Source organism: Salmo trutta, chromosome 8 (genome assembly GCF_901001165.1).
Source record: "Salmo trutta chromosome 8, fSalTru1.1, whole genome shotgun sequence".
NCBI classification, from domain to species: domain Eukaryota; kingdom Metazoa; phylum Chordata; class Actinopteri; order Salmoniformes; family Salmonidae; genus Salmo; species Salmo trutta.
Genome location: NC_042964.1, coordinates 40,889,056 through 40,916,887, shown reverse-complemented (window position 1 = coordinate 40,916,887; position 27,832 = coordinate 40,889,056). Strand labels below are relative to the sequence as shown.

The following is a 27,832-nucleotide window of genomic DNA, read 5'->3' as shown; positions in this document are numbered from 1 at the left end:
AAACTGAATCAATGATTAACTACTGCTGCTACTGTGTGTCTAACAGGCCTATTGTGATGTAAATGAAGGTTCCACATGCAGCTCGGGCAGAGTTCAATGTGGCGTCTTTAAAAGGCTGTGTCCTGTCATTAGTACACTCACTACACCAGCCAGTACACTTATACACACACTTATACACTCCCACTTATACACTCCCATTGCCTGTTTGTTACACTTGGCTGCCTTCATAATAGGGGAGTGGTTAAATACACTGTATGTTTCATTTAGTCAGAAATGGTTTTGTCGCATGCTGGTCACCTGTTTGGTAGTTAATGGAGAGCAAAGTTCTACTTCATATTTGGCAATATATGTACAGTTCATGTAATTGCGAGGGCCAACAGTCATGTGTTGTACGGTGACGGACATGGATTCAACAGCTCTGATCTACAAGGTCCTCTGTGCCCATAATGGGTCCTTTGAGCTGGGAGAATTGCGTGCCAACATTAGCACCATAGAAGATGACCTGGAAAGTGTTTTAGGGAATCAGGAGATGTTTACCAGGGCTGTCTCTAAGGGAAACAAACTGATAGTTGCCCAGACGAAGATGAGGTTATGCAGAGCTAAAGGATGTACTGGCTGCAGCAATTTACACCTGTGTAAGTTCTACCTGTATGGAACATGTCCATCCAATGAGAGGTAAACATTTTTTACTTTTCTGTTTTGTTTTTACTCTGGCAGTTATTTACCTGTCATGTTACTTCTATTCATTCTACTATTTTATTTCTTCCATTTTCTAAATTCATGTGGTCTTACAGAATGTGACATAGGTCATGCACTACAGTATAAATGTCAATTGCTACAGGTTCATGGCAGTTTGTAGATTTGACATTTAAGCCATTTAAAAATAATAATAATAATTCAAGAGCTAAATAACAAATCGCATCTCGCTCTTCTTGTGATTTCCAGACAAGGATGCCGTCTCTGCCATGAGCTGACGTCAGAGCACAACGTCAGAGTCCTGAGAGAGCACCACCTGGAAGAACTGGACAGGAAGGAGCTGTGTACATTACTGCTGCAGAATGACAACGCCCTTTTACCCCCAGTATGTGCGTCATAGGCATTCAGAAAGTATTCAGACCCCTTGACTTTTTCAAAATGTTGTTATGTCACAGCCTTATTCTAAAATGGGTTAAATATTTTTTCCCTCATTAATCTGCACCCAATACCACATAATGACAAAGCGAAAACAGGCTTTTAGAAATTTGTGAAAATGTATTAAACATAAAAAACAAATACTTTTTTTACATAAGAATTCGGACCCTTTGCTATGAGACTCGAAATTGAGCTCAGGTGCATCCTGTTTCCATTGATCATCATTGAGATGTTTCTACAACTCGACTGGAGTCCACCTGTATTAAATTCAATTGATTGGACATGATTTGGAAAGGCACACACCAGTCTATATAAGGTCACACAATTGACAGTGCATGTCAGAGCAAAAACCAAGCCATGAGGTATAGGAAATTGTCCGTTGAGCACCGAGACAGGATTGTGTGGAGGCACAAATCTGGGGAAGGGTACCAAAATATTTCTGCAGCGTTGAAGGTCCCCAAGAACACAGTGGCCTCCATCATTCTTAAATGGAAGAAGTTTGGAACCACCAAGACTTCCTAGAGCTCGCTGCCCAGCCAAACTGAGCAATCGGGGGAGAAGGGCCATGGTCAGGGAAGTGACCAAGAACCCGATGGTCACTCTGACAGAGCTCTAGAGTTCCTCTGTGGAGATGGGAGAACCTTACAGAAGGACAACCATCTCTGCAGCACTCCACCAATCAGGCCTTTATGGTAGGGTAGCCAGACGGAGGCCACCCCTCAGTAAAAGGCACATGACATCCCGTTTGGAATTTGCCAAAAGGCACCTAAAGACTCTCAGACCAGGAGAAACAAGATTATCTGGTCTGATGAAACCAAGATTGACTCTTTGGCCTGAATGCCAAGCGTCACGTCTAGAGGAAACCTGGCGCCATCCCTACAGTGAAGCATGGTGGTGGCAGCATCATGCTGTGGGGATGTTTTTCAGGGGCAGGGACTGGGAGACTAGTCAGGATTGAGGGAAAGTTTAATGGAGCAAAGTACAGAGAGATCCTTGATGACAATCTGCTCCAGAGAACTCAGGACTTCAGACTGGGAGAAGTTTCACCTTCCAACAGGACAATGACCCTAAGCACACAGCCAAGATAGCGCAGGAGTGGCTTCGGGACAAGTCTCAATGTCCTTGAGTGGCCCAGCCAGAGTCCGGACTCGAACCCGATCTAAAATCTCTTGAGAGACCTGAAAATAGCTGCGCAGCGATGCTCCCAATCCAACCTGACCAAGCATGAGAGGATCTGCAGAGAAGATAGGGAGAAACTCCCCAAATACAGGTTTGCCAAGCTTGTAGCATCATACCCAAGAAGAATCGAGGCTGTAATCGCTGCCAAAGGTGCTTCAACAAAGTACTGAGTAAAGGGTCTGAATAATTATGTAAATGTTTTTGCTTTGTCATTATGGGGTATTGTGTGTAGTTTGATGAGGGGGGGAAATAATTATAATACATACAATACATAAGGCTGTAATGAACCTTTTTTTAAGTCAAGGTGTCTGAATACTTTCTGAATGCACTGTTTATGTCAGCCTCTTTACAATTTAAGTTGAATACAGACATAAAGATGCAATGCCAGCAGGGAACACAAGCTGATTCTTACTTTTGATTCACAGGCATTGTATATTCAATGTTTATTTCCCCATGTCCAAAATGACTACTGATAAATGCATAGACTTGGTGCTATCATCCAAGTATGTGTACTAAACTGAGTGTGTAGATATCTGTACAAATAATGAATTTGAATTGGGACTGATGCACTTAAACAGAGTTTGCACTTATCCAATGTCCATATCAAGCCCAGGAGTGGTCTGTATTTGTCTCCAGGTTTGCTTCACATACAACAAAAGTAGTGGAGAGTATGGCTACTGTCCTGACAAGGAGAGCTGCAGAAGACTCCACGTCTGTGAGCGCTACATCAGAGGAACCTGTGCTGCAGAGGTGGACTGTGACAGGTCTCACGACTTCTACGAGCCCCACCCGCTCAACACCCTGCAGCAGAGGGGAGTACCTAATGAACTGGTGGCATCCATGTTGTCCACCTACCGCAACATCCAGGCAATCAGGGATACAATTGATGCTAGTGACAACCCACATTGGTAAGAGACCTTGTAGAGTAGCCTACACTATCCTCGTCTCCGGGCTCAATTGCTATTGGATATAAATTCAGAGAGAGAGCTGGCAGGTGGCTGAGATTGTACTGTACTGACTGTATTTTCTTATAACGCTGTCTAACTTTCTCCACTCATCCTCAGCAAAAAATACTCTGGTAACCACCTGCTGAAATCCAAAGCTTTACCCAGTCACTGGGATAAATCTTCAGTACCTGAAACTGGATTCAAGGTTCATAATAATGTTTTAACTCATAAGATCTTCCATCTGGTCAGAAGGCAGTGAAATATAAAGCTATTACATTGGTAAAATTAGGTGTTCTTTTCAAATGCATTCACTCTAGAGGGTTGCTCTGCAGAGTTCCTCAGCTGAGCACAAGAATATTCTGGATCTTTTCCATCAAACTATGACTGGCTTCAGTGTGAAGACTATTGAGAGGGTGCAAAATCGGATCCTGTGGGAGGTCTTTTCGTGGTAAGAATCACAACTCCTCATGCCAAAAGAAATGTATTCTACCCAAGAAATATATTCATATTGTCTGCGTTAATTAAAGCAGTTACAACATACCATATGCAAACAGATGTAACATATTAATGGTAACTGGTACTTTCTAGTTTTCTAGCAGCAAACGAGCAGACACATGTAAATGCTATCAGGTGACATGCCAATGAAGATACTGACAAATTAATCTGTTGTTCCTCTCCCAAGGCAAGGAGATGTGATGAGAAAGACAAACGCAGGGAAGGAGAATGAGAAGCAGCTCTTCCATGGAACAGACTCTAAACACGTGGACGCTATATGCCTGCAGAACATAGACTGGAGGATGGGTGGAACACAAGGAACGCCCTATGGGCAAGGTGAGCTCTGCATTTCATTTGGTATCTAATAGATTTTTAGGTTTATATAAGAATTTATGTTACGTGGAAATGGCATTGGACCACATCTTTTTTTTGCTATGCTCTTTCACGTCACATTGTAGAAATACAGTGGAAAAGTTGACAAAACAAATGTCTTTGTAATGTCACACTGTCACTGTGATTGTTCTAATTCTAACCCATGTCTTTCCAGGAAGCTACTTCTCCAAGGATGCCAAGTTCTCCCACAGCTACACCAGCCAGTCAGGAGTCAGGTCCATGTTTGTTTGTCGTGTGCTGGTGGGAAACTACACACAAGGACACTCTAGCTACCTCTGCCCCCCCTCAAAAGATGGAAGTCACATCATCTCCTATGACAGCTGTGTGGATGATATCTACAACCCCTCTGTATTTGTGGTGGTCGGGAAGCACCAGGTTTTCCCAGAGTACCTTATTCAGTACAGCGAAGGGTCCAGGCCTGGGACCTATGTTCCACCACCTAACTTTGTCCAAAACCAGAGCCACCACAACATGCACTGGAAACCTATTCCAGTCATGCTACGCTCACAAGCCACCCCTGTGCTTCCCAACACTGCAAGGTTCAGATCTCCTTGCCCAACAGGACCTGCCTTTGCCCAGCCCACACTCAGTACCCAGCCACTATTTTCACACTACTCAAACCCACTCAGGCCTCCCTCCAATCCCTCTGATTCAAACCCTTCAAGACAGAGAACCCCCAGACCTACCTTGACACATGCTTCTGCACAGTTTGGCTCCCTTAACTCCTTGACACATCCATCGTTTCAGCCAGGCCTGATGACTTACGTCCCTTATCCACCACCCTGGGTCGGCTCTATGACCTCCATACCACGCACACCTCCACCCAGGACAAGATCACAGTTTTCTAAAAGGAAAGCAAAAAGTACATCTATGTCATCACTAGGTAATCTATAATCCTTGGTAGTCTATTTTAATTTTTTTAATTTAGAGGGAAATTAATTGTAAATAAATTGTATCTATGGATACAATTTTGAAATTGTGTCCTTTTTAGCTCAGTTGGTAGAGCATGGTGCTTGTAATGCCATGGTAGTGGGTTTGATTCCCGGGACCGCCCATATGTAAAGGGAATGCACCCATGACTGTAAGTCACTTTGGATAAAAGCATCTGCTAAATGGCATGTATTATATAATGTGTAGTTCAGACAGTGTTGACAAAAGAATCAGAATTGGGCTGCCTGTGTAAACGCAGTCATAGTAGTTTCTGAATGCACCAGTGCATAAAATAAAATGTAAATGTTTTTTCTACTTTTTAAGGCATTTGCTTCCCCTTAGGGGTGATGTTGCTGAAATGCACCGTACTTATTCTGCATTACTCCTCACATCTCGTCAAACATCCAGTCAATTACTTTCTATTGGTCATTGAGTTTATTTAGTTAAACACAGAAATCCAACTACTTTACAAAATGTGTCAGCAGACCAGAAGTCCCAGAGTAAAGGATCAGCAGACCAGAAGTCCCAGAGTAAAGGATCAGCAGACCAGAAGTCCCAGAGTGAAGGATCAGCAGACCAGAAGTCCCAGAGTAAAGGATCAGCAGACCAGAAGTCCCAGAGTAAAGGAAACGTGCTCATCATATTCCTTGTTACTAGTTGAACATCACAGGAGGCTGCTGAGGGGAGAATGGCTCATAATAATGGCCGAATCTGATCAAATGGAATGGCATCAATCCCCTGGAAACCATGTGTTTCATATCATTCCACCAATTCCGCTCCAGTCATTACCACAAGCCCGTTCTCCCCAATTAAGGTGCCACCAACCTCCTGTGTTGAACATTATTCTTGTTTGTTGCAAGGTTTAACACACCAACTATGCATATTTGACATGAAAATGGAATTATCATTCAGAAACACTACAAATTGTCAACAGGTTGAACTTTGAACATCAAGTTGTTTAACTCCTGCACTCTAGATGATGTGATGGTAGCAGAAGATGTGTCAGAAGTAGTGCTCGATGTGGAGTGGTGAGACCCTGAGAGTGTGGAAGAGTCTGTAAGTGGGGGAGTATGATGTGTGAGAAAGTGTGTGATAAGGTGTGCTCAATGAGGATGAAGGGGATAGTGGGTGAGAGGTACTGCTGGCAGAGAGAGTGCGAGTAGCTCTTGCTGAGAGACTGTGACCCTGAGAGGGTGTGTCAGTTGAACGGGAAAGTGTGCGAGAAGGGGTGCTGGCAGGGGTAGTGAGTGTGCAAAAGGGGTTGCTGGAGCGAGTGTGGGCAGTGCCAGGGCTAATGAGAGGGGGCACTGGCTGAAGGAGTGAGTGTGTGAGAGGGGGCACTGGCTAAGGGAGTGAGTGTGTGAGAGGGGTCACTGGCTGGGGTAGGTGAGTGTAGGAGAGGGGGTACTGGCTGGGGTAGTGAGTGTAGGAGATGTGGTATTGGCTGGAGTAGTGAGTGTGTGAGAAGGGGCACTGGCTGGGGTAGTGAGTGTAGGAGATGTGGTACTGGCTGGAGTAGTGAGTGTAGGATATGTGGTACTGGCTGGAGTAGTGAGTGTAGGAGATGTGGTACTGGCTGGAGTAGTGAGTGTAGGAGATGTGGTACTGGCTGGAGTAGTGAGTGTAGGAGAGGGGGTACTGGCTGGAGTAGTGAGTGTAGGACAGGGGGTACTGGCTGGAGTAGTGAGTGTAGGAGAGGGGGTACTAGCTGGAGTAGTGAGTGTAGGAGAGGAGGCACTGGCTGGAGTAGTGAGTGTAGGAGAGGGGGTACTGGCTGGAGTAGTGAGTGTAGGAGAGGGGGCACTGGCTGGAGTAGTGAGTGTAGGAGATGTGGTACTGGCTGGAGTAGTGAGTGTAGGATATGTGGTACTGGCTGGAGTAGTGAGTGTAGGAGATGTGGTACTGGCTGGAGTAGTGAGTGTAGGAGATGTGGTACTGGCTGGAGTAGTGAGTGTAGGACAGGGGGTACTGGCTGGAGTAGTGAGTGTAGGAGAGGGGGTACTAGCTGGAGTAGTGAGTGTAGGAGAGGAGGCACTGGCTGGAGTAGTGAGTGTAGGAGAGGGGGTACTGGCTGGAGTAGTGAGTGTAGGAGAGGGGGCACTGGCTGGAGTAGTGAGTGTAGGAGAGGGGGTACTGGCTGGAGTAGTGAGTGTAGGAGAGGGGGTACTGGCTGGGGTAGTGAGTGTAGGAGAGGGGGTACTGGCTGGGGTAGTGGGTGTACGAGAGAGTGTACTGGCTAGGGTAGTGAATGTATATGAGGCTGCTGGGTGGGGTAGTGGGTGAATGAGAGGGGGTGCTGGTTTGGGTAATGAGTTTATGAGGGAGTTTGCAGAATAAGGGAGTGTAAGACCAATTAGCTTGGCCTAAGGTTGTATCCAACAACTGAGAACTTGAGGCTGGCTTCATGAGGACTGCAGATTGACTGAATCCCAATGGAGTTCGGGCAGGTTTTGGGAGACGTGAAGGGGGAAGAGAATCGGTTGGATTAGAGGAAGTGGTGGTAGCTTGAGATGGACTCAAAGTGTAGCAGTAGCTGTTGCTTGAATCCGGTTGGATGTTGGTTATTGGACTATGTAAGTGGATTCGATGGAGACAGTCTTGGGTGGAGCTGGAGCTGAAGAGGACCAGTGCATGACGCTATCATCATATTTGATGAGGAACTCAGGGGAACACCTGGTTCATTTTAAACACCACATATATGGACGGGTCCAGGACATTGTCCACACAGCTGTCATAGAAGGTAGGGGTTCCCTCGCCTTTTGGAGGGGGACGACGGAGGTACGAGTTCCCTCGTGTGTAGTCACCAACAACCAGCCAACAAACAAACCTCCTGAGTGGCTGGTGAAGCAGTGTGAGTAGTTGGTATCCCTGGCAAAGTAACTCCCTGAAACAAACAGAGAAGATCATCAGTAAAACACAATGCTTATTCCACCCATGCTCTACCAAGGTTTTCCAGCACACAGCTTTGCCCTACTACAGTAGCTACAGTTGAAGTCGGAAGTTAACATACAATTAGGTTGGAGTCATTAAAACTCATTTTTCAACCACTCCACAAATTTCTTGTTAACAAACTATAGTTTTGGCAAGTCGGTTAGGACATCTCCTTTGTGCATGACACAAGTAATTTTTCCAACAATTGTTTACAGACAGATTATTTCACTTATAACTCACTGTATCACAATTCCAGTGGGTCAGAAGTTTACATACACTAAGTTGACTGTGCCTTTAAACAAAACAAAAAACAAAAATTATGTCATACAGTGAGGGAAAAAAGTATTGATCCCCTGCTGATTTTGTACGTTTGCCCACTGACAAAGAAATTATCAGTCTATAATTTTAATGGTAGGTTTATTTGAACAGTGAGAGACAGAATAACAACAAAAAAATCCAGAAAAACATATGTCAAAAATGTTATAAATTGATTTGCATTTTAATGAGGGAAATAAGTATTTGACCCCCTCTCAATCAGATTGATTTCTGGCTCCCAGGTGTCTGTTATACAGGTAACGAGCTGAGATTAGGAGCACACTCTTAAAGGGAGTGCTCCTAATCTCAGTTTGTTTCCTGTATAAAAGACACCTGTCCACAGAAGCAATCAATCAATCAGATTCCAAACTCTCCACCATGGCCAAGACCAAAGAGCTCTCCAAGGATGTCAGGGACAAGATTGTAGACCTACACAAGGCTGGAATGGGCTACAAGACCATCTCCAAGCAGCTTGGTGAGAAGGTGACAAATCAAATCAAAAATCAAATCAAATGTATTTATATAGCCCTTCGTACATCAGCTGAAATCTCAAAGTGCTGTACAGAAACCCAGCCTAAAACCCCAAACAGCAAGCAATGCATGTGAAAGAAGCACGGTGGCTGGGAAAAACTCCCTAGGAAAAACTCCTGAGAAAGGCCAAAAACCTAGGAAGAAACCTAGAGAGGAACCAGGCTATGAGGGGTGGCCAGTCCTCTTCTGGCTGTGCCGGGTGGATATTATAACAGAACATGGTCAAGATGTTAAAATGTTCGTAAATGACCAGCATGGTCAAATAATAATAATCATAGTAATTGTCGAGGGTGCAACAAGCACGTCCGGTGAACAGGTCAGGGTTCCGTAGCCGCAGGCAGAACAGTTGAAACTGGAGCAGCAGCATGGCCAGGTGGACTGGGGACAGCAAGGAGTCATCATGCCAGGTAGTCCTGATGCATGGTCCTAGGGCTCAGGTCCTCCGAGAGAAAGAAAGAAAGAGAGAAAGAGAGAATTAGAGAGAGCATATTTACATTCACACAGGACACCGGATAAGACAAGAGAATACTCCAGATGTAACAGACTGACCCTAGCCCCCCGACACATAAACTACTGCAGCATAAATACTGGAGGCTGAGACAGGAGGGATCAGAAGACACTGTGGCCCCATCCGATGATACCCCCGGACAGGGCCAAACAGGCAGGATATAACCCCACCCACTTTGCCAAAGCACAGCCCCCACACCACTAGAGGGATATCTACAACCACCAACTTACCGTCCGAAGACAAGGCCGAGTATAGCCCACAAAGATGTCCGCCACGGCACAACCCAAGGGGGGGGCGCCAACCCAGACAGGAAGACCACGTCAGTGGCTCAACCTACTCAAGTGACGCACCCCTCCCATGGACGGCATGGAAGAACACCAGTAAGTCAGTGACTCAGCCCCTGTAAAAGGGTTAGAGGCAGAGAATCCCAGTGGGAAGAGGGGAACCGACAAGGCAGAGACAGCAAGGGCGGTTCGTTGCTCCAGCCTTTCCGTTCACCTTCACACTCCTGGGCCAGACTATACTTAATCATAGGACCTACTGAAGAGATAAGTCTTCAGTAAAGACTTAAAGGTTGAGACTGAGTCTGCGTCTCTCACATGGGTAGGCAGACCATTCCATAAAAATGGAGCTCTATAGGAGAAAGCCCTACCTCCAGCCGTTTGCTTAGAAATTCTAGGGACAATTAGGAGGCCTGCGTCTTGTGACCGTAGCGTACGTGTAGGTATGTACGGCAGGACCAAATCGGAAAGATAGGTAGGAGCAAGCCCATGTAATGCTTTGTAGGTTGCGACAACAGTTGGTGCGATAATTCGCAAATGGAAGAAACACAAAATAACTGTCAATCTCCCTCGGCCTGGGCCTCCATGCAAGATCTCACCTCGTGGAGTTGCCATGATCATGAGAACGGTGAGGAATCAGCCAAGAACTACACGGGAGGATCTTGTCAATGATCTCAAGGCAGCTGGGACCATAGTCACCAAGAAAACAATTGGTAAAACACTACGACGTGAAGGACTGAAATCCTGCAGTGCCCGCAAGGTCCCCCTGCTCAAGAAAGCACATATACATGCCCGTCTGAAGTTTGCCAATGAACATCTGAATGATTCAGAGGACAACTGGGTGAAAGTGTTGTGGTCAGATGAGACCAAATTGGAGCTCTTTGGCATCAACTCAACTCGCCGTGTTTGGAGGAGGAGGAATGCTGCCTATGACCCCAAGAACACCATCCCCACCGTCAAACATGGAGGTGGAAACATTATGCTTTGGGGGTGTTTTTCTGCTAAGGGGACAGGACAACTTCACCGCATCAAAGGGACGATGGACGGGGCTATGTACTGTCAAATCTTGGGTGAGAACCTCCTTCCCTCAACCAGGGCATTGAAAATGGGTCGTGGATGGGTATTCCAGCATGACAATGACCCAAAACACACGGCCAAGGCAACAAGGGAGTGGCTCAAGAAGAAGCACATTAAGGTCCTGGAGTGGCCTAGCCAGTCTCCAGACCTTAATCCCATAGAAAATCTGTGGAGGGAGCTGAAGGTTCGAGTTGCCAAACGTCAGCCTCAAAACCTTAATGACTTGGAGAAGATCTGCAAAGACGAGTGGGACAAAATCCCTCCTGAGATGTGTGCAAACCTGGTGGCCAACTACAAGAAACGTCTGACCTCTGTGATTGCCAACAAGGGTTTTGCCACCAAGTACTAAATCATGTTTTGCAGAGGGGTCAAATACTTATTTCCCTCATTAAAATGCAAATCAATTTATAACATTTTTGACATGCGTTTTTCTGGATTGTTTTGTTGTTATTCTGTCTCTCACTGTTCAAATAAACCTACCATTAAAATTATAGACTGATAATTTCTTTGTCAGTGGGCAAACGTACAAAATCAGCAAGGGATCAAATACTTTTTTCCCTCACTGTACATATGAGAAGTGTAATGTAGGGTATGTAAACATTATATAAAGTGCCATTGTTTAAGTGACTAGTGACACATTTATTACATCCAAATGTTAATTATATAAGTGGCTAGAGATTTGAGTCTGTATGTTGGCAGAAGCCACTCAATGTTAGTGATGGCTGTTTACAGTCTGATGGCCTTGAGATAGAAGCTGTTTTTCAGTCTCTCGGTCCTAGCTTTGATGCACCTGTACTGACCTCGCCTTCTGGATGATAGCGGGGTGAACAGGCAGTGGCTCGGTTGGTTGTTGTCCTTGATGATCTTTTTGGCTTTCCTGTGATATCGGGTGGTGTAGGTGTCCAGGAGGGCAGGTAGTTTGCACCCGGTGATGCGTTGTGCAGACCTCACTACCCTCTGGAGAGCCTTACGGTTGTGGGCGGAGCAGTTGCCGTACCAGGCGGTGATACAGCCTGACAGGATGCTCTCGATTGTGCATCTGTAGAAGTTTGTGAGTGTTTTTGGTGACAAGCCAAATTTCTTCAGCCTCCTGATGTTGAAGAGGCGCTGTTGTGCCTTCTTCACCACGCTGTCTGTGGGTGGACCATTTCGGTTTGTCCGTGATGTGTACGCCGAGGAACTTAAAACTTTCCACCTTCTCCACTACTGTCCCGTTGATGTGGATAGGGGGGTGCTCCCTCTGCTTTTTCCTGAAGTCCACGATCATCTCCTTTGTTTTGTTGACGTTGAATGTGAGGTTATTTTCCTGACACCACACTCCGAGGGCCCTCACCTCCTCCCTGTTGGCCGTCTCGTCGTTGTTGGTAATCAAGCCTACCACTGTAGTGTCGTCTGAAAAATGTATGATTGAGTTGGGGTCGTGCATGGCCACGCAGTCATGGGTGAACAGGGAGTACAGGAGAGGGCTGAGAACACACCCTTGTGGGGCCCTAGTGTTGAGGATCAGTGGGGTCGACATGTTGTTTCCTACCCTCACCACCTGGGGGCGGCCCGTTAGAAAGTCCAGGACCCAGTTGCACAGGGTGGGGTCGAGACCCAGGGTTTCGAGCTTAATGACGAGTTTGGAGGGTACTATGGTGATAAATGCTGATCTGTAATCGATGAACAGCATTCTTACATAGGTATTCCTCTTGTTCAGATGGGTTAGGGCAGTGTGCAGTGTGGTTGCGATTGCGTTGTCTGTGGACCTATTGGGGCGGTAAGCAAATTGGAGTGGGTCTAGGGTGTCAGGTAGGGTGGAGGTGATATGATCCTTGACCAGTCTCTCAAAGCACTTCATGATGACGGAAGTGAGTGCTACGGTGTGATAGTTGTTTAGCTCAGGTACCTTAGCTTTCTTGGGAACAGGAACAATGGTGGCCCTCTTGAAGCATGTGGGAACAGCAGACTGGGATAGGGATTGATTGAATATGTCCGTAAACACACCAGCCCAGATGGTCTGCTCATGCTCTGAGGACGCGGCTAGGGATGCCATCTGGGCCGGCAGCCTTGCGAGGGTTAACACGTTTAACTCACGTTGGCTGCGGTGAAGAAGAACCTGCAGGTTTTGGTAGCGGGCCGTGTCAGTGGCACTGTATTGTCCTCAAAGGGAGCAAAGAAGTTGTTTAGTTTGTCTGGGAGCAAGACATCGGTGTCCGCGATGGGGCTGGTTGTCTTTTTGTAGTCCGTGATTGACTGTAGACCCTGCTACATATGTCTCGTGTCTGAGCCGTTGAATTGCGATGCTACTTTGTCTCAATACTGACGCTTAGCTTGCTTGATTGCCTTGCGGAGGGAATAGCTACACTGTTTGTATTCGGGTCATGTTTCCAGTCGCCTTGCCATGATTAAAAGCAGTGGTTCGCGCTTTCAGTTTTGCACGAATGCTACCATCAGGTTTCTGGTTGGGGAAGGATTTAATAGTCACCGTGGGTATCATATTACCGATGCACTTGCTAATAAACTCGCTCACCGAATCAGCGTATACATCAATGTTATTGTCCGATGCTATCCGGAACATATCCCAATCCACGTGATTGAAGCAATCTTGAAGCGTGGAATCAGATTGGTCGGACCAGCATTGAACAGACCTGAGCATGGGCGTTTCCTGTTTTAGTTTCTGTCTATAGGCTGTGAGCAACAAAATGGAGTCGTGGTCAGATTTGCTGAAAGGAGGGCGAGGGAGGGCTTTGTATGCGTCGCGGAAATTAGAGTAGCAATGATCCAGGGTGTTGCCAGCCCGGGTCGCACATTCGATATGCTGATAAAATTTAGGGAGCCTTGTTTTTGATTAGCCTTGATAAAATCCCCAGCTACAATAAATGCAGCCTCGGGATATGTGGTTTCCAGTTTACATAGAGTCAAATGAAGTTCTTTCAGGGCCGTCGAGGTCTCTGCTTGGGGGGATATACACGGCTGTGATTATAATCAAAGAGAATTCTCTTGGTAGATAATGCGGTCGGCATTTGATCGTAAGGAATTCTAGGTCAGGTAAACAAAAGGACTTGAGTTCCTGTATGTTGTTATGATCACACCATGACTCGTTAATCATAAGGCATACACCCCCGCCCTTCTTCTTACCAAAGAGATGTTTGTTTCTGTCAGCGCAATGCATGAAGAAACCGGGTGGCTGTACCGACTCTGATAACGTATCCCGAGTGAGCCATGTTTCCGTGAAACACAGAATGTTACAATCTCTGATCTCTCTGGAAGGCAACCCTTGTTCGAATTTTGTCTACCTTGTTGTCAAGAGACTGGACATTGGCGAGTAGTATACTCGGGAGCGGTTGGCGGTGTGCCTGCCTACGGAGCCTGACCAGAAGACCGCTCCGCCTGCCCCTTCTGCGGCGCCGTTGTTTTGGGTCGCCTACTGGGATCCGATCCATTGTCCTGGGTGGTGGTCCAAACAGAGGAAACGATCTAATGGCGTCCATGTTGTCCACCTACCAGAACATCCAGGCCATGAAAAGTGAAGGTGCCGGCGGTGCTTCTTCCATCAACAGGCCCCAGAGCTATCCTCAGAGATATACGGGTAGATGGCTGCAGGAGCAAACACCAGGGTTGTATTCAGCGGGGAATAATATTTCAGAACAGTCGCTATAGTTACCCGCAAAACCTTACTTGGAAGTATTTCTCTATGGACTTGCTTGCCAGCCAGGGTTGGGGTTAATTCCATTTAAATTCCAGACCAGTCAATTCAATAAGTACACTGAAATTCCAATTCCCTTCAATGCTTTTCAATAACCAGGTTTCCATCCAACCTTTTTATGCGAGTAAAGTACATGTTGCATGAAAAATGAACATTTCTTGGTAAACTTTCCAAATCTCTACAAAACAAAATACGCTAGACAACGTGTGGTTTTTTGGGGGGTCAGTAAAAGTGATTATGCGATAAATGGCGGTGGAAAAGCTTATTCTCAAATACTGATATAATAACCATAATATTGAAGTCAACTTGGAGTCACGGGGTGACATGTTGTGTGGTCCTCCTACTACAACTGGAGAAACAATGCAGTTTATTAGGCTACAGGTGAAATAAGTTATGATGAACTTCACAGGGTGATGAAAGTGCAAGGTGATACGCTTGATGCTCCTTTCCAATAAACATCAAGGGTCTTATTCTGGTGACAAGATCATCAAAGCTTGGCTGCCATTTAAGAAATAAAAATGAACTTGCGCTTTTGTCTATAATCATTTTTAATTTGTTTAAATGTATTTCACCTTTATTTAATCAGGTAGGCCAGTTGAGAACAAGTTCTCATTTACAACTGCGACCTGGTCAAGATAAAGCAAAGCAGTGCAACAAAAACAACACAGAGTTACACATGGGATAAACAAACATACAGTCAATAATACAGTAGAAAAATCTATAGAAAAACCTAGATACAGTGTGTGCAAATGGGTGTTGATGTAAGCTATACCTGCACTGTATCTGTGAGCTGGTGGCTAGAGCGCACGTGCCAATACCAGAGTGGGCACATTCGCTATATAACGCAAAAACAATTATTCGGTACTTGGGAATTTAACCGCAAAAGTTATTTTTATGTGCGCTATGTCATCATGCACAGCCTTTTATCCGCAACAAGTGAATTTGATGGAAACAGATCTCTGGTAGGAAAATGTGCATATAGTTTGGATGGAAACCTAGCTTGTGAGGAAAAGGAAGAATTGAAATTTGATTTACTTTCTGAATTGACTGGAATTGAGATGGTATTGACCTCAACCCTGTTACCAACTTTGATTTCATGGAACTAAATGTTTGTTTATTTGCTCTTTGTTTACAGTGAGGAATGAGATCTGCCTGTTCTTTGTCAAGGGGGACTGCAAACAAGGAGGTACATTTAACGAGGAAGATATTGTGTGTGGAGGCAGAGTGTCTGGAGGATAGCTTTCCCATGTTTGCTTTGCCCAATTTGTACTCAGGCAGAAGTTATGGCACCCGGCCGCATATGAGTTTATCTATAACTTTCAAGGTTGTCAGTAGATACACAATACAAATCCTGTGAAACCACAATTTAGGGACAAATCAGGCTGTTACCCAGGTGCAACAATGATACTCAGCAACATATCACATCGCACTGAAAACGTATGACTTTCAGAGAAATGCCGGAGAGTCCACTTCAAAATGCCTTACAAGTGGGAAGTGAACGATGGACAGACTTGGTCAGCTCTGCCAGAAAACGAAGAAATCGAGAGAGACTTCTGTGACCCTTCTAAGATACACAGGTACAGTATGTTATGTCATACTTAAAGATAGACTCAGCGATTTCCTCAACAACTAAGAGCGTTGGAGCGCAAGACTCAACTTCCCCGCTGTTTTGGTCCCATGGCTACCACGCTGTAACAGTGTGAAGCGAACCTGTGCACATGCGCAGATATAGTACTGTGCGTGACTGTCTTGCATCTCAATATCTGCGGTGCTGCTTGTGGTAATATCATTTTGCTGAGTCTAACTTTATCTAGAACAACTATGTCAAACTGTGAATAAGGTACAATATAGCCATTTTTTTTTTTGCTTACCATTTACATTTGTCATGCCTTCACAGTGAGGGATCTGAGCGTGTGCGTTTCAACTCCATGAGCCGCGGATTATGGGAAGTTCGCCGTCTCTCCACAGTTTCCTCTGTGACCCAGCCCACATACGTACTCACCACAGAGTGGGCGTGGTTCTGGGAGGACGAGTACGGCAAATGGGTCCAGTACGCATCCATCGTAAGTGGTGTGAAACACTCAAACAGGCTGATGTGTTACGAGGACAATAATAGACATAGTAAACTGTTGTTCCCCTTGAATTTGAGTTTTTTTCTATAAATTACAGAAAGAGATGCACAGATTGTCGTCCATCACCAGTGAAGACCTTGAGAAAAGGTACCAGGAGGATCAAAGTGCTGTGGTGAAGTTCACTGCAGGCCAGCAGTCTTATGAGCTGAGTTTCAGAGGTAACACATTTCAAACTCTTGAAAAACAGCTCTCATGTGCAACCTTCTGTAATAATAATGATAATAATATATTTTAGTTATAAACGCTTAGCACAAGTTACAGTTAGAGTCTGAAAGGCTACTCTTATACACTACCAGTCAAAAGTTTTAGAACACCTACTCAATCAAGGGTTTTTCTATATTTTTACTATTTTCTACATTGTAGAATAATAGTGATAACATCAAAACAATGAAATAACATATATGGAGTTGTGTACTAACCAAAAAAGTGTTAAATAAATCAAAATATATTTTATATTTGAGATTCTTCAAATAGCCACCCTTTGCCGTGATGACAGCTTTGCACACTCTTGGCATTCTATCAACCAGCTTCACCTGCAATGCTTTTCCAACAGTCTTGAAGGAGTTCCCACATATGCTGAGCACTTGTTGGCTGCTTTTCCTTCACTCTGAGGTCCAACTCATCCCAAACCATCTCAATTTGGTTGAGGTCGGGGGATTGTGGAAGCCAGGTCATCTGATGCAGCACTCCATCACTCTCCTTCTTGGTAAAATGGCCCTTACACAGCCTGGAGGTGTGTTTTGGGTTGGAGTATCGCTGCAGAATGCTGTTAGCCATGCTGGTTAAGTGTGCCTTGAATTCTAAATAAATCACAGGCAGTCACCAGCAAAGCACTCCCACACCATAACCTCACCTCCTCCATGCTTTACAGTGGGAAATACACATGCAGAAATCATCTGTTCACCCACTCTTTGTCTCACAAAGACACGGCTGTTAGAACCAAAAGTCTCCGATTTGGACATTGCTCGTGTTTCTTGGCACAAGCAAGTCTCTTCTTATTATTGGTTTACTTTAGTAGTGGTTTCTTTGCAGCAATTTGACCATGAAGCCGATACACACAGTCTCCTCTGAACAGTTGATGTTGAGATGTGTCTGTTTCTTGACCTCTGTGAAGCATTTATTTGGGCTGCAATTTCTGAGGCTGGTAACTATAATGAACTTATCCTCTGCAGCAGAGGTAACTCTGGGTCTTCCATTTCTGTAGCGGTCTTCATGAGAGCCAGTTTCATCATAGTGCTTGATGTTTTTTGCGACTGCACTTGAAGAAACTTTATAAGTTCTTGAAATGATCCGTATTGACTGACCTTCATGTCTTAAAGTAATGATAGACTTGTTTCTCTTTGCTTATTTGAGCTGTTCTTGCAATAATATGGACTTGGTCTTTTACCAAATAGGGCTATTTTCTGTATACCACCCCTACCTTGTCACAACACAACTGATTGGCTCAAACGCATTAAGAAGGAAAGAAATTCCACACATTAACTTTTAAGAAGGCACACCTGTTAATTGAAATTTATTCCAGGTGACTACCTCATGAAGCTGGTTGAGAGAATGCCAAGTGTGTGTGCAAAGCTGTCATCAAGACAAAGGGTGGCTATTTGATATATGTTGATTTGTTTAACACTTTTTTGGTTCCTACATGATGACATATGTGTTATTTTATAGTTTTGATGTGTTCACTATTATTCTACAATGTAGAAAATAGGAAAAATAAAGAAAAACCATTGAATGAGTAGGTGTTCTAAAACTTTTGACCGGTAGTGTACGCCCCTCAAATTCTATTACTAAAATCGGCAGCAGGTAGCCTAGATGTTAGAGATGTTGAACAGTAACTGTAAGGATGCTGGTTCAAATAGTTAATCTTGTAATTACAGACATGACACAAAAAAAAAAAACATATGGTACTATAAGGATGGTCAGACGACGTCCTGTCTTTGTTTCAACTGTGGACGCACAAGCTGCAAGAAGCAGGTAATGTATGAATGGGACTGGACTGAGAATGGGTATATGTTCTGAATCGAACCATTTCTATATTTACCTAATAGATTACTTATAATCATAATCATTTTTTCTTAGTGTTGTATATGAAGTTATTATTCATATGTCATTTCAGGAAAAATGGAGCACGCAATTTCAGAGCTGTTCCTGGATCTTGGGACAAGTCTGCGATACCTGACATTGGATACAAGGTCACTTGTTTACATGTGATTCTACGGCTTTGGATTGCAGGGAAGTTTAACATTGCCTTTCATTTGGTTTCAGCTGTGACAACCATTTTGTTTTCTCCTGCAGACTGTCACTCTTCTGAGTTCTGACAGGGACTATCAGAAGGTCCAGGAACTTTTCAACAAGACCATGAGGGGCTTCCAAATCACCCGCATCGAGAGGGTCCAAAACAGGGACCTCTGGGAAGTCTTCCAGTGGTATGTTTACATCAACTCTCACACACAATCCTAGCATGTTACTTCCAAAATGCTATGTAAACCCTGGCTTGAATGTGATTATGGGTAAGCAGTGTTAGGAATTGAAAACCTGGTCAGGGTGTGTAGTAATGCTAGATACAACATATAAGGTGACATCTCCTATATTTAAAGGTTTATTAGACAAAGAGAGACATAGACAGACATATGCATATGAGAAGACAGACATGTTCATGTAAGAGGTCTAGAGCAAATCTCACCCCCTCCCCTCTGACCTAAATACTCTTGCCTATCTTTGTTCACTGCCAATGCATTAAATCAAGGCGGAGACCTTGGGGTTGAATAGACTATACATTTGAAACATCTTAATCGCTTAAAGACACCCATAAACGATTTTATGTCTCAGGGGCCCAGATACCGGTTACTGAGAGCTGCTTTAAGGTGACCTCTGGCATTACAGAGGGTACCTAGAGGTCAAATTTCAATAGGGAATAACCATCTGAAAATATCAATCTTAACAGCAGCTAATGGTGATTTCATAACAGCAGCTAATGGTCAATTCTTAATGGTCATTTATTCCTTCTCAGGAAAAGAGATTTAATGAAGAAAAACAATGGAGGTCAAAACAGCAAGGAGCTACATCTCTTCCACGGAACGGACCCAAAACACGTCGATTCCATTTGCAGAGATAACTTCGACTGGAGGCTGTGTGGAACCAACGGAACTGTGTACGGCGAAGGTACCTCATGTTAACCATCTGTCAGAAGTGTAGTCAGATTTTAGAAGCAGTCATTATCTCACTATAGTCTGTCATTTTGTTTACTGATGATCTTCTCTGTTTGTTTTAGGGAGTTACTTTGCCAGGGATGCCAAGTACTCACACAGCTACACCAGCCACTCAGGAGTGAGGTCCATGTTTGCTTGTCAGGTGCTTGTTGGCGACTACACACAGGGGAACTCGGGGCTCCGTCGCCCCCCTCCAAAAGGCGAGGGAAGCCCCACTCTCTATGACAGCTGTGTGGACAATGTCCTGAACCCATCCATATATGTGGTGTTTGAAAGGCACCAGGTTTACCCAGAGTTCCTCATCAAATATGATGATAGCGTCATGGACTGGTCCACTTCGGCTCCAGCTCCACCCAAGACTGTCTCTATCCAATCCACTTCCTTAACCCCAACATCCAACCGGATTCAAGCCACAGTTGCTGCTACCCCATCAAAGAGAGTTCCATCCACTTTGAATCCATCTAAAACTGCAGCCACCACTTCCTCAAATCCAACCCATTCTCGTCCCACTTCACGTTTTGTCCATCAGTCTCTCCCAAAACCTGCCCAAGCCCCATTGATATTCATTCAATCTCCAGTCCTCATGAAGCCACCCACAAGTTCTCAATTAGTGGATATCACCCACGGCCCAGATTTCACTCCCTCATTTGCAAACCTCTCTCACACACTCACTACCCCAGCCAGTACACCCTCTCGTACGCTCACTACCCCAGCCAGTACACCCTCTCGTACGCTCACTACCCCAGCCAGTACACCCTCTCGTACGCTCATTACCCCAGCCAGTACACCCTCTCGTACGCTCACTACCCCAGCCAGTACACCCTCTCGTACGCTCACTACCCCAGCCAGTACACCCTCTCGTACGCTCACTACCCCAGCCAGTACACCCTCTCGTACGCTCACTACCCCAGCCAGTACACCCTCTCGTACGCTCCCTACCCCAGCCAGTACACCCTCTCGTACGCTCCCTACCCCAGCCAGTACACCCTCTCGTACGCTCCCTACCCCAGCCAGTACACCCTCTCGTACGCTCCCTACCCCAGCCAGTACACCCTCTCGTACGCTCCCTACCCCAGCCAGTACACCCTCTCGTACGCTCCCTACCCCAGCCAGTACACCCTCTCGTACGCTCACTACCCCAGCCAGTACACCCTCTCGTACACTCACTACCCCAGCCAGTACACCCTCTCTTACACTCCCTACCCCAGCCAGTACCCTCTCTTATACAGTCCCTACCCCAGCCAGTACACCCTCTCGTACGCTCCCTACCCCAGCCAGTACACCCTCTCGTACGCTCGCTACCCCAGCCAGTACAGCCTCTCGTACGCTCACTATCCCAGCCAGTACACCCTCTCGTACGCTCGCTACCCCAGCCAGTACAGCCTCTCGTACGCTCACTACCCCAGCCAGTACACCCTCTCGTACGCTCCCTACCCCAGCCAGTACCCCCTCTTATACTCTCACTACCCCAGCCAGTACCCCCTCTTATACTCTCACTACCCCAGCCAGTACCCCCTCTTATACTCTCACTACCCCAGCCAGTACCCCCTCTTATACTCTCACTACCCCAGCCAGTACCCCCTCTTATACTCTCACTACCCCAGCCAGTACCCCCTCTTATACTCTCACTACCCCAGCCAGTACCCCCTCTTATACTCTCCCTACCCCAGCCAGTACACCCTCTCCTACACTCCCTACCCCAGCCAGTACACCCTCTCCTACACTCCCTACCCCAGCCAGTACACCCTCTCCTACACTCCCTACCCCAGCCAGTACCCCCTTTCCTACACTCACTTCCCCAGCCAGTACCCCCTCTTATACACTCACTACCCCAGCCAGTACCCCCTCTTATACACTCACTACCCCAGCCAGTACCCCCTCTTATACACTCACTACCCCAGCCAGTACCCCCTCTTATACACTCACTACCCCAGCCAGTACCCCCTCTTATACACTCACTACCCCAGCCAGTACAGCCTCTCGTAGACTCGCTCCCCCAGCCAACACCGCCTCCCGAAGACTGGCTCCCCAACCCCCCACCCCCTCTCCTACACTCACTCCCTCAGCCAGCACCCCCTCTCGCACACTTTCCCCTTTAACTGGCACCCTATCTTGGGCTCACACCCGCTCAACAACCACTACTCGCACTCTCTCTGCCAGCAGTACCTCTCACCCACTATCCCCTTCATCCTCATTGAGCACACCTTATCACACACTTTCTCACTCATCATACTCCCCCACTTACACACAAACTCCCTCACGCACTTCGCCCTCCACGTCAAGCAATTCTTCTAGCACACTCTCCCCCTCAGCAAGGAACCTATCTCCGGTGTTCTCTCCCTTGACAGGTGCCTTCACTAGATCTCCGCCTGAGTCACTGTACAGTGTTCCAACAGCTCAAAGGAGGGACACCAAAGAAAAAAACAAGTGCCTTCTCCAATAACTTTCCTTTGTCAGGGTGGAGCAGTAAGTTAATAGAACGTTTTGATGGCAAACTTCACATTTTCAAAAACAGAAAATGTATTAAAATTATGAATGATTATGCATTTGCATACTGAATATGTTTTATAGCTGTGTATCTTTACCTTGTAGGGGCTTAACAATAGTAAAGCTGTTCACAACTAACCAGAAGCTGGTAATTTTGCACAAATATGAATTTGATGAGCATGTTTCCTTTACTCAGGTCTACTGACACAATCCATACATTTTGTAAATGAAACAAGTTTGATTTCTCTGTTTTAAACTGAATAAACTCAGAAAATAATTGATTGTGGATGTTTTTTGGACAATCCTATTCTTTTCTAAGATATTTTGAAACACCCAAATGTCAGAAATTTTATATGTTTTGACAAATATCATCTTTATTGACTTTAAACTGAATCAATGATTAACTACTGCTGCTACTGTGTGTCTAACAGGCCTATTGTGATGTAAATGAAGGTTCCACATGCAGCTCGGGCAGAGTTCAATGTGGCGTCTTTAAAAGGCTGTGTCCTGTCATTAGTACACTCACTACACCAGCCAGTACACTTATACACTCCCACTTATACACTCCCATTGCCTGTTTGTTACACTTGGCTGCCTTCATAATAGGGGAGTGGTTAAATACACTGTATGTTTAATTTAGTCAGAAACTGTTTTGTCGCATGCTGGTCACCTGTTTGGTAGTTAATGGAGAGCAAAGATCTACTTCATATTTGACTATATGTACAGTTCATGTAATTGCGAGGGCCAACAGTCATGTGTTGTACGGTGACGGACATGGATTCAACAGCTCTGATCTACAAGGTCCTCTGTGCCCATAATGGGTCCTTTGAGCTGGGAGAATTGCGTGCCAACATTAGCACCATAGAAGATGACCTGGAAAGTGTTTTAGGGAATCAGGAGATGTTTACCAGGGCTGTCTCTAAGGGAAACAAACTGATAGTTGCCCAGACGAAGATGAGGTTATGCAGAGCTAAAGGATGTACTGGCTGCAGCAATTTACACCTGTGTAAGTTCTACCTGTATGGAACATGTCCATCCAATGAGAGGTAAACATTTTTCACTTTTCTGTTTTGTTTTTCCTCTGGCAGTTATTTACCTGTCATGTTACTTCTATTCATTCTACTATTTTATTTCTTCCATTTTCTAAATTCATGTGGTCTTACAGAATGTGACATAGGTCATGCACTACAGTATAAATGTCAATTGCTACAGGTTCATGGCAGTTTGTAGATTTGACATTTAAGCCATTTAAAAATAATAATAATTCAAGAGCTAAATAAGAAATCGCATCTCGCTCTTCTTGTGATTTCCAGACAAGGATGCCGTCTCTGCCATGAGCTGACGTCAGAGCACAACATCAGAGTCCTGAGAGAGCACCACCTGGAAGAACTGGACAGGAAGGAGCTGTGTACATTACTGCTGCAGAATGACAACGCCCTTTTACCCCCAGTATGTGCGTCATAGGCATTCAGAAAGTATTCAGACCCCTTGACTTTTTCAAAATGTTGTTATGTCACAGCCTTATTCTAAAATGGGTTAAATATTTTTTTCCCTCATTAATCTGCACCTAATACCGCATAATGACAAAGCGAAAACAGTCTTTTAGAAATTTGTGAAAATGTATTAAACATAAAAAACAAATACTTTTTTTACATAAGAATTCGGACCCTTTGCTATGGGACTCGAAATTGAGCTCAGGTGCATCCTGTTTCCATTGATCATCATTGAGATGTTTCTACAACTCGACTGGAGTCCACCTGTGTTAAATTCAATTGATTGGACATGATTTGGAAAGGCACACACCTGTCTATATAAGGTCACACAATTGACAGTGCATGTCAGAGCAAAAACCAAGCCATGAGGTGTAGGAAATTGTCCGTTGAGCTCCGAGACAGGATTGTGTCGAGGCACAAATCTGGGGAAGGGTACCAAAATATTTCTGCAGCGTTGAAGGTCCCCAAGAACACAGTGGCCTCCATCATTCTTAAATGGAAGAAGTTTGGAACCACCAAGACTTCCTAGAGCTGGCCGCCCGGCCAAACTGAGCAATCGGGGGAGAAGGGCCATGGTCAGGAAAGTGACCAAGAACCCGTTGGTCACTCTGACAGAGCTCTAGAGTTCCTCTGTGGAGATGGGAGAACCTTACAGAAGGACAACCATCTCTGCAGCACTCCACCAATCAGGCCTTTATGGTAGGGTAGCCAGACGGAAGCCACTCCTCAGTAAAAGGCACATGACATCCCGTTTGGAATTTGCCAAAAGGCACCTAAAGACTCTCAGACCAAGAGAAACAAGATTATCTGGTCTGATGAAACCAAGATTGACTCTTTGGCCTGAATGCCAAGCGTCACGTCTAGAGGAAACCTGGCGCCATCCCTACAGTGAAGCATGTTGGTGGCAGCATCATGCTGTGGGGATGTTTTTCAGGGGCAGGGACTGGGAGACTAGTCAGGATTGAGGGAAAGTTTAATGGAGCAAAGTACAGAGAGATCCTTGATGACAATCTGCTCCAGAGAACTCAGGACTTCAGACTGGGAGAAGTTTCACCTTCCAACAGGACAACGACCCTAAGCACACAGCCAAGATAGCGCAGGAGTGGCTTCGGGACAAGTCTCAATGTCCTTGAGTGGCCCAGCCAGAGCCCGGACTCGAACCCGATCTAAAATCTCGAGAGACCTGAAAATAGCTGCGCAGCGATGCTCCCGATCCAACCTAACCAAGCTTGAGAGGATCTGCAGAGAAGAATGGGAGAAGCTCCCCAAATACAGGTTTGCCAAGCTTGTAGCATTATACCCAAGAAGAACCGAGGCTGTAATCGCTGCCAAAGGTGGACATTGGGTCTGAATAATTATGTAAATGTTTTTGCTTTGTCATTATGGGGTATTGTGTGTAGTTTGATGAGGGGGGGAAATAATTATAATACATACAATACATAAGGCTGTAATGAACCTTTTTTTTTAAGTCAAGGTGTCTGAATACTTTCTGAATGCACTGTTTATGTCAGCCTCTTTAAAATGTAAGTTGAATACAGACATAAAGATGCAATGCCAGCAGGGAACACAAGCTGATTCTTACTTTTGATTCACAGGCATTGTATATTCAATGTTTATTTCCCCATGTCCAAAATGACTACTGATAAATGCATAGACTTGGTGCTATCATCCAAGTATGTGTACTAAACTGAGCGTGCAGATATCTGTACAAATAATGAATTTGAATTTGGACTGATGCACTTAAAGAGTTTGCACTTATCCAATGTCCATATCAAGCCCAGGAGTGGTCTGTATTTGTCTCCAGGTTTGCTTCACATACAACAAAGGTAGTGGAGAGTATGGCTACTGTCCTGACAAGGAGAGCTGCAGAAGACTCCACGTCTGTGAGCGCTACATCAGAGGAACCTGTGCTGCAGAGGTGGACTGTGACAGGTCTCACGACTTCTACGAGCCCCACCCGCTCAACACCCTGCAGCAGAGGGGAATACCTAATGAACTGGTGGCATCCATGTTGTCCACCTACCGCAACATCCAGGCAATCAGGGATACAATTGATGCTAGTGACAACCCACGTTGGTAAGAGACCTTATAGAGTAGCCTACACTATCCTCGTCTCCGGGCTCAATTGCTATTGGATATAAATTCAGAGAGAGAGCTGGCAGGTGGCTGAGATTATACTGTACTGACTGTATTTTCTTATAATGCTGTCTAACTTTCTCTACTCATCCTCAGCAAAAAATACTCTGGTAACAACCTGCTGAAATCCAAAGCTTTACCCAGTCACTGGGATAAATCTTCAGTACCTGAAACTGGATTCAAGGTTCATAATAATGTTTTAACTCATAAGATCTTCCATCTGGTCAGAAGGCAGTGAAATATAAAGCTATTACATTGGTAAAATTAGGTGTTCTTTTCAAATGCATTCTCTCTAGAGGGTTGCTCTGCAGAATTCCTCAGCTGAGCACAAGAATATTCTGGATCTTTTCCATCAAACTATGACTGGCTTCAGTGTGAAGACTATTGAGAGGGTGCAAAATCGGATCCTGTGGGAGGTCTTTTCGTGGTAAGAATCACAACTCCTCATGCCAAAAGAAATGTATTCTACCCAAGAAATATATTCATATTGTCTGCGTTAATTAAAGCAGTTACAACATACCATATGCAAACAGATGTAACAAGTTAATGGTAACTGGTACTTTCTAGTTTTCTAGCAGCAAACGAGCAGACACATGCAAATGCTATGAGGTGACATGCCAATGAAGATACTGACAAATGAATCTGTTGTTCCTCTCCCAAGGCAAGGAGATGTGATGAGAAAGACAAACGCAGGGAAGGAGAATGAGAAGCAGCTCTTCCATGGAACAGACTCTAAACACGTGGACGCTATATGCCTGCAGAACATAGACTGGAGTATGGGTGGAACACAAGGAACGCCCTATGGGCAAGGTGAGCTCTGCATTTCATTTGGTATCTAATAGATTTTTAGGTTTATATAAGAATTTATGTTACGTGGAAATGGCATTGGACCACATCTTTTTTTTGCTATGCTCTTTCACGTCACATTGTGGAAATACAGTGGAAAAGTTGACAAAACAAATGTCTTTGTAATGTCACACTGTCACTGTGATTGTTCTAATTCTAACCCATGTCTTTCCAGGAAGCTACTTCTCCAAGGATGCCAAGTTCTCCCACAGCTACACCAGCCAGTCATGAATCAGGTCCATGTTTGTTTGTCGTGTGCTGGTGGGAAACTACACACAAGGACACTCTAGCTACCTCTGACCCCCCTCAAAAGATGGAAGCCACACCATCTCCTATGACAGCTGTGTGGATGATATCTACAATCCCTCTGTATTTGTGGTGGTCGGGAAGCACCAGGTTTACCCAGAGTACCTTATTCAGTACAGGGAAGGGTCCAGGCCTGGGACCTATGTTCCACCACCTAACTTTGTCCAAAACCAGAGCCACCACAACATGCACTGGAAACCTATTCCAGTCATGCTACGCTCACAAGCCACGCCTGTGCTGCCCAACACTGCAAGGTTCAGATCTCCTTGCCCAACAGGACCTGCCTTTGCCCAGCCCACACTCAGTACCCAGCCACTATTTTCACACTACTCAAACCCACTCAGGCCTCCCTCCAATCCCTCTGTTTCAAACACTTCAAGACAGAGAACCCCCAGACCTACCTTGACACATGCTTCTGCACAGTTTGGCTCCCTTAACTCCTTGACACATCCATCGTTTCAGCCAGGCCTGATGACTTACGTCCCTTATCCACCACCCTGGGTCGGCTCTATGACCTCCATACCACGCGCACCTCCACCCAGGACAAGATCACAGTTTTCTAAAATGGAAGCAAAAAGTACATCTATGGCATCACTAGATAACCTATAATCCTTAGTAGTCTATTTTTTTAATTTAGAGGGAAATTAATTGTATTTAATTGTAAATAAATTGTATTTGTCAATTAAATGTTGAAATTGTGTCCTTTTTAGCTCAGTTGGTAGAGCATGGTGCTTGTAATGCCATGGTAGTGGGTTTGATTCCCGGGACCGCCCATACGTAAAGGGAATGCACGCATGACTGTAAGTCACTTTGGATAAAA

The 27,832-nt window shown here is 45.2% G+C and overlaps 2 protein-coding genes across 2 annotated transcripts; both read left to right on the top strand.

Annotated features, from left to right (window-relative positions):
• The first annotated feature begins 78 nt into the window (after positions 1-78).
• Positions 79-22,039, top strand: LOC115197967 (uncharacterized). The gene is made up of 20 exons (XM_029759633.1): positions 79-675; positions 946-1,081; positions 2,947-3,218; positions 3,375-3,462; positions 3,575-3,705; positions 3,940-4,088; positions 4,300-5,028; positions 5,561-5,695; positions 15,542-15,592; positions 15,857-15,983; positions 16,304-16,469; positions 16,576-16,696; positions 18,413-18,509; positions 18,652-18,727; positions 18,831-18,961; positions 19,546-19,697; positions 19,807-20,471; positions 21,023-21,153; positions 21,250-21,549; positions 21,811-22,039. Exons 1-20 carry the CDS (start codon positions 383-385, stop codon positions 22,037-22,039), a joined length of 4,179 nt encoding a protein of 1,392 aa, XP_029615493.1. The 5' UTR covers positions 79-382.
• A 929-nt stretch (positions 22,040-22,968) lies between these two features.
• On the top strand, positions 22,969-27,699 carry LOC115198965 (protein mono-ADP-ribosyltransferase PARP12-like). Its single transcript, XM_029761411.1, has 7 exons — positions 22,969-23,277; positions 23,545-23,680; positions 25,529-25,800; positions 25,957-26,044; positions 26,157-26,287; positions 26,522-26,670; positions 26,882-27,699. Exons 1-7 carry the CDS (start codon positions 22,985-22,987, stop codon positions 26,935-26,937), a joined length of 1,125 nt encoding a protein of 374 aa, XP_029617271.1. The 5' UTR covers positions 22,969-22,984; the 3' UTR covers positions 26,938-27,699.
• The last annotated feature ends 133 nt before the right edge of the window (positions 27,700-27,832 follow it).